This window comes from Buceros rhinoceros, unplaced genomic scaffold (assembly GCF_000710305.1).
Source record: "Buceros rhinoceros silvestris isolate BGI_N320 unplaced genomic scaffold, ASM71030v1 scaffold28819, whole genome shotgun sequence".
Lineage (NCBI taxonomy): Eukaryota > Metazoa > Chordata > Aves > Bucerotiformes > Bucerotidae > Buceros > Buceros rhinoceros.
Window position 1 is genome coordinate 1,635 of NW_010430188.1, and position 5,998 is coordinate 7,632.

The 5,998-nt window shown below is 39.2% G+C and overlaps 1 protein-coding gene across 1 annotated transcript; it reads left to right on the forward strand.

Annotated features, from left to right (window-relative positions):
• Positions 1 to 233: 233 nt before the first annotated feature.
• FAM151B (family with sequence similarity 151, member B) lies at positions 234 to 5,647 on the forward strand (the record flags this gene model as incomplete). The annotated part of the gene is made up of 3 exons (XM_010142948.1): positions 234 to 391; positions 3,542 to 3,759; positions 5,512 to 5,647. Coding segments are annotated over exons 1-3 (509 nt in total), but the record flags the coding sequence as incomplete, so codon positions are not given.
• Between the last annotated feature and the right edge of the window lie 351 nt (positions 5,648 to 5,998).

Consider the following 5,998-nt stretch of genomic DNA (forward strand, 5'->3'; position numbering starts at 1 on the left):
ATCTACAAAAATAAATTTTCATGTGCTTGTAGGTTTCTAAAGAATTTAGTGACTGAAGTACACCAAGAAATGCCTCTCCGTGGCATTGCACTTGTTGGTCTTTGTGGAGTAAATGTGCACAGTCCAGTGTATAAGGACTTCCCCTGTAACTGTTACTTGGAAGCAGACAGGCACTGGAACTGTTGAATTTGCCTCTGTTAGAGTGATCATTTTTTAACTCAACAGGTGATGTTCACATGATAGAAGCAGATGTTCTTCTTCGTGGTGGCAAGGGAGGAAATGGAGACCCTATCATGGCTCATCCACCTGAAACAGACAGTGACAACACACTGCAGGAATGGCTAAAAGAGATTGTCAACACAGATAAAGGCATCAAGCTGGACTTTAAGAGGTATCTGAAGACAAAAAGATTTTTATGTTGTTTGTATTCTTACGAGTTAACAATTTTCCAGGCAGTGCTAACTACTCTTTTGGTGACTGCAGACAACAAGTTTTCTTATTGCACAATTCAGTGTAGTGCATTCCTTCCTGAATAGAAAATGAGAAAACAGTCAGTGTTACTAAATGCATTGCAGGAATAAAAACTTTGAAAGTGTTTTAAACTAAAAGTAATCATTTCATATTCAGTGAGTTAGTTACTGAGTTGCTGTTGAGCAAAGTTTCCCCATCAGGAAAGCTGAAATGGCAGTGCCTATCTGGAAAGCTCCCATCAAGTTTCCTGCTTGTGCAAAGAAGTTGGGAAAGTCAGCCTTCTGACTGGGAAGTCAAACTGTGGCTGCCAGGCTGCAGATGGGGCTGAGGCCCCTGGTGTCTCTGCCTGGCAGCACAGAGGTCTCTCCTGCTGTCATGTAGTGTTACTGGTGTCATTCTCCACCACGGAAGGGGAAGAAAAGTGTCAAGAGTTTTCAAGGAGCTTTTGGAAAACTTGCTGAAAGCCAACTCCTCTTCCAGGTCTGCTGAAGTTCATAATAATTTAGAAATGTCATCCTATACCAACATGAATGTCTTTATATTCCCAAAGATTTTTCCGCTGCCCAACCTCCAAAGGAGAGAAGTTCTGTTTCGTCATCAGCTCCAACACTAACAATCTATTGGGGATGTCTCCATTCAAGAAGCGGGTGACTTCTTTGAATACCTGATCTCGTAATGCATATGATGTGGTGTTAGATTTCTTCAGCGTGGTTTGTAATTCAAAAAAGTTGACTTGCTTTTTCTGTGGCATGTATGTTGTAGTAAATTCTGTTTCTTTGACTTCTTAATGAATTTTTCAGAGGTTCATTTAGAATTTTAACTGTTAGCTGTTTCATTGTCTTTATTGGCAAGTACACCCGGAAAAACTCCACAAGATTGCCTTGAGAAGCTGGAAATGGCATTCAAAGTGAGAGTTGCAACTCCAGACTTCAGCTTTCTCCGAATTCGCATGGATAATGTCTATTTTTGTAGCTGATGGAGAATCCACCTCCACATTAAAAACAGGTTCACCAATGCCTAAGTATAAAAAAAAATCCCGGTTGTAAACTGGGATTTGTACCTGTTGTTCTGTGTAGTGCAACCACAGGTTTCATGTGAAAGTTCGTGAAAATACAAAGGTGGTCGGCAGGGTAAATCCTTTTATAGTTTCAGGATCTGTAGATGTCTGTCTGGACAGAGAAGGGAAAGAACAAGAGAAGTAGGTGTTTGTTGGGGTTTACTTGTTGGGTTTGTTTCTTTTTTCATTCTGATTATTGTTTAAATTAATCTTAAAACAGGTACCTCTTATTTTTCCACAAGAAATTTCCAGCCAAGGGCAGTGATTTCAAAAAGCTTTTTAAATTATGTTGCATTTTAGAAGTCTAATTTTGTGAAAGCATTTAAAAAATACAAGCACATAGTGCAGACGTATTCAGCTGAGTGATAACAGAACTTGATGTTCTTTTGGGTGATGTTTCTGTCGATACCATTGCTGAAGTTCTGAAAATTATTTCAACAGCGCTTAAAAAGAAATATTTTATATATTTCTACTCTGTCAGCTTGATTGACCACATAATCTCATTTCCTGCTGGCTTTATCTACAGGAATGAACATATTCTGCCAAAGGACTATAGAGTCCCGCTTCAAAAATGGCAGAGTCATTCACCATGGAGTCGGCAATACATTTGAATTTTCCAAATGCTGTGCAGTAAAACAGTGCTGTCTGGGCTGGGGTTTTGGTGTTGTTGAGTGATGCTGCTGTCAGCTTTTTTTCTCTTCACATTGTCTTGTACTTTGTAGTGAAAAGGAGGGAATTACACTGGCTTCACAATGCCTAGTTTAAGGGAAGGTGCACATTGTTCTGGCCTCAGATAATGTGAGAAGTACCTTAGCCCATAAGGTTAACTCGAGCTGTCACCAGCTTTTCTCTAAGACTGGAGCTAATACTGACTGCAAGCTCTGAGTGAAATTCCTGCCACTGCAGCTTTCTCAGCCTTGCAAAACTTGAAATGTACAGAATGACTTTTCACAGGAAACAAGATGTGCAGCTCAGGGGACAATTTTTGGCTTTAGGGTTTGTCTAATGTAATCCTGGTTTTGGCCACAAATCCTGTCACAATTCATCTGACCTGATCATGAGCCGGGTCGTGATCCTCTCCTTGCTCTTCACAGTGCATTCTCTTCCCGCTCCTTTTCTTGGTGCTTCCGTGACACCAGGAGGGACCAGTTTAGAATGTTGAACAGTAGAACTAACTGTGCAGAACAACATGAAGAATTTTCCTTTGGCTGAGCTGTGTATCAGGTCACTGCAAGATTTTGAGGAACAGCTAGATGATGGCTTATTGAGAGCTTCTCATGACTCACAGAAGAAAACACATGTCCCTGCCCTCAGTCAGGCAGTTACAGCTCTGACCATAATGATTTTAAAATCCTAAGTGTTATTTGCTATGAGAGAAAAAATACATGTTTTCTTGGCATTCATCACTTTCCTCCATTATTCCAAGTTTCCTTTTCTTCCACAATACTACTGGTCTGAAAGTTTTGGTAGGATAGGGAATGGTTATCGTTTACCTTCTAGTTGTGCTTTTTCTTTTGATTTGAGAGATCAGCAAGAATACGTGACTTAAGATGTTTTGTTAAAGGCTTAAAAGAGGTGCTGCATTGGTTGCTCAAGCGTGACTACATCTCGTACTTAATAATTAGCTGTAGGATGAACATCTGATGGGCAGACTTCTTCCTGCTGCCACTACTGTGCCACACTTTTGAGCTGTGGGAACAACCTCTGCAAAAGTGTTGGAGCCTGCAGCGGCTTGCTAAGAGTTCAGTAACATCCAAATCTTAACAGGCCAGGAGCTGGAAGAGCCATGAGGTAAGAGCCATGAAGCAGTCTGTATTGGGCAGCAGGGAGACCAGAGGCTTATGCTACTCCACACCAGCAGTAATAGTCACCTTATGGTAGGGAGACTCCTCAGGATTTGCTCTCTGGCTCGCAGGGAGAGTTTCACTGACGTGTCTATCTATATATGTTCTGTACCTTTCTTGTCTTCACTCAGAGTGAGGTGACTCGTCTCCCCCATGTGTTCTGGTACAGCCTAGAAGCTGTGCGGCCTTCCTTGGAGCTTCTTGAGCGTGTGAAGCAGCATTTGCAGCGACCTGTTTGGGTGAATGCGGACATCCTACCAGGACCTAATGGAAATAATGCCGTGGTGGCTGCAAAAGAGTTCCTCGACACTGTCACTTCATTTTTCCCAGATGTAACCTTGTCGCTGGGGTGGACAACTGGCTGGCACCCTGACAAACACAGTAAAGGTAAAGATAGAAGATTCAATGTGTACACTGCATAGTCTATTTTCTTCTAATTAATTTCATAATTGATTCAAAATAAGTTATATTTCAGCTGGTCAGTTTGAAAATTATAGTGAATGTAAGAATAATAATTTTGTTGTATATTTGATAGTGTTTTATAGCAGTTCAGTGTCTGAGTTGCAGCAGAACTGTATAAAACCTGATGTTTTGTTTGTTGAACAGTGTTTTGTTTTTCAACTAATTCACACATATTGAGAAACTTTTGGGGACAAATTGCTTACGCCCTGTTTCGGGTAGTCTGCTCCCTGAATCCTAGGAGGGTTAGTAATTGGAATTCTAGCACATTTCCTGAAGAAAAATAGAATAGCTGTGCTTTTGCACTAGATAGTGGAAATCGGTTTGTAGGTCAACACTGTTCTTATATTTCATCTCTTGAAATTGAATTTTTGCAATAAATTTTTCAGTTTACTGATCACAGAATCATAGAATCATTTAGGCTGGAAAAGACCTGTAAGATCATCGAGTCCGACCATTAACCTAACATTGCCAAGTCCATCACTAAACTAAAAATCTCAGTTTTGAGCACCTAATTGAAGTTTCTTATTGTTAATCCCTAACTTTAATTCAGATCCTGGGTTCCTTTTCACAGGCTTCCTCTCGTAATTCTCAGAGCTGCTTTGTCAGGGTGTTACACTCCAGTGCAGCTGCAGTTGGGTGCAGTAGTGCGGTCCCCACCAGTGTTGTCTCTGACCACAGTAGGGCAAAACCATACCCCTTTCCAAATTGCTAGTTGTTCATTAGCAAGATTTAACACTGGGATGTGAGGATTGTGTTATATGTTATACAGTAATTTTATTAACTCTATAGTACTTTGTCCAAAGTGTTTTCTCTGTGGTAAAAAGTGGTTGGAAATAATGTGCTGGAAATACTGTACTGATTAATCCTTTTTAATAAAAATAACTTTATCTCCATTTTAAGTTTCAGTTTATGATGATGTTAATTAAGGATATACAGTAAGACAGGGAAAAAAACCGCTTATTTGACTGATTTCAACTACAAGTTGCTGTTTGCCCAACAAAATCTTTTTTAAAAAAAGAAGAATTGATGCTTTAAGTCTTTTCAGTCATGACATTGCAAATGAGTACTTGAGGAAAAGCAAAAAAATTGCTATTAAAGTCAAGATTTTCATAGCTTAGAAATAAGGGAATGTTAAATACCATTTTAACTAGCTTCAGTGCTCGTAAAAATCTCGACAGCAGGCACCTGAATTGTTTTAGATTGCTTGACTTTAGCATTTTTTAAGTACAAAAGGTTTTACATGCTTGATTTCTCTATAATTTAAAGTATTCTATTGCATTCATTCAGTTTTTTTTCTGAATTTTTCAAAATGTTTCTGTTCTGTCAGAGTCATCGTCAAGTTAAAACTAGTTCATGTCAAAGTGAACAGCAACTCTTTTTTTAGAGCAAGCGAGCAAAGCTGTAGTTTCCTGGATATTAGAAAATGTCACATTCTTTAGCTGTGTGTAAAATAACAGTGCAATGAATAGAAATAAGTTTATTTTTCCATACTAGTATTGCTTTTCTCCTGGGACAGTGACATTTTTTAATTATAAGGTTGTATCAATATAGAGTTTTAAGTCATTCCCAGGAAACCCATGATTGCTCTGGTACTATGTTGCAACCTAACCATTCTAGAATTTACTGTATCTGTGTATCTGTGAATAACCCTTTTTAATCAAATGGCCTTCATTGCAGGCTACGATTGGCCGATGGTGGAGGAAATGGCTCAGCTATGCAAAACACTTTCCCAGCCTGTGACATTCCCCATAAGAGCAGCATTGGTACGACAGTCGGTGTCTGAGCTGTGTTGGTTAATGCAGCAGTCGGAGAGGTAAGCTGAGGGCCTCTCTCCTCAGCTGTCTTCATTACAAAGGCACCGGATTGTTTGTCTTAAGGATAGCACAGGAATGTGCACATACTTGTCGCAGTTACGTTGAAAATACTTTTTCTTCTCAATTACTCCTTCAGCTCTTAATTCTTGCAGTTCTTATATTGTGTTGTCATACAGGATTAGTCACTATTCATTTCTTTAAAATAATAACATTCCAAAAGCCTCTTTTAAAAATATTTATTACAGGTAGTGAATCTTGTGTAGGTTTGGAAGCCAGTGGCACTATAAACATTTAATATGATTAATGTAGTTAAATAGACCATTGGATCTAGCCATTTGGAATTAATTAAA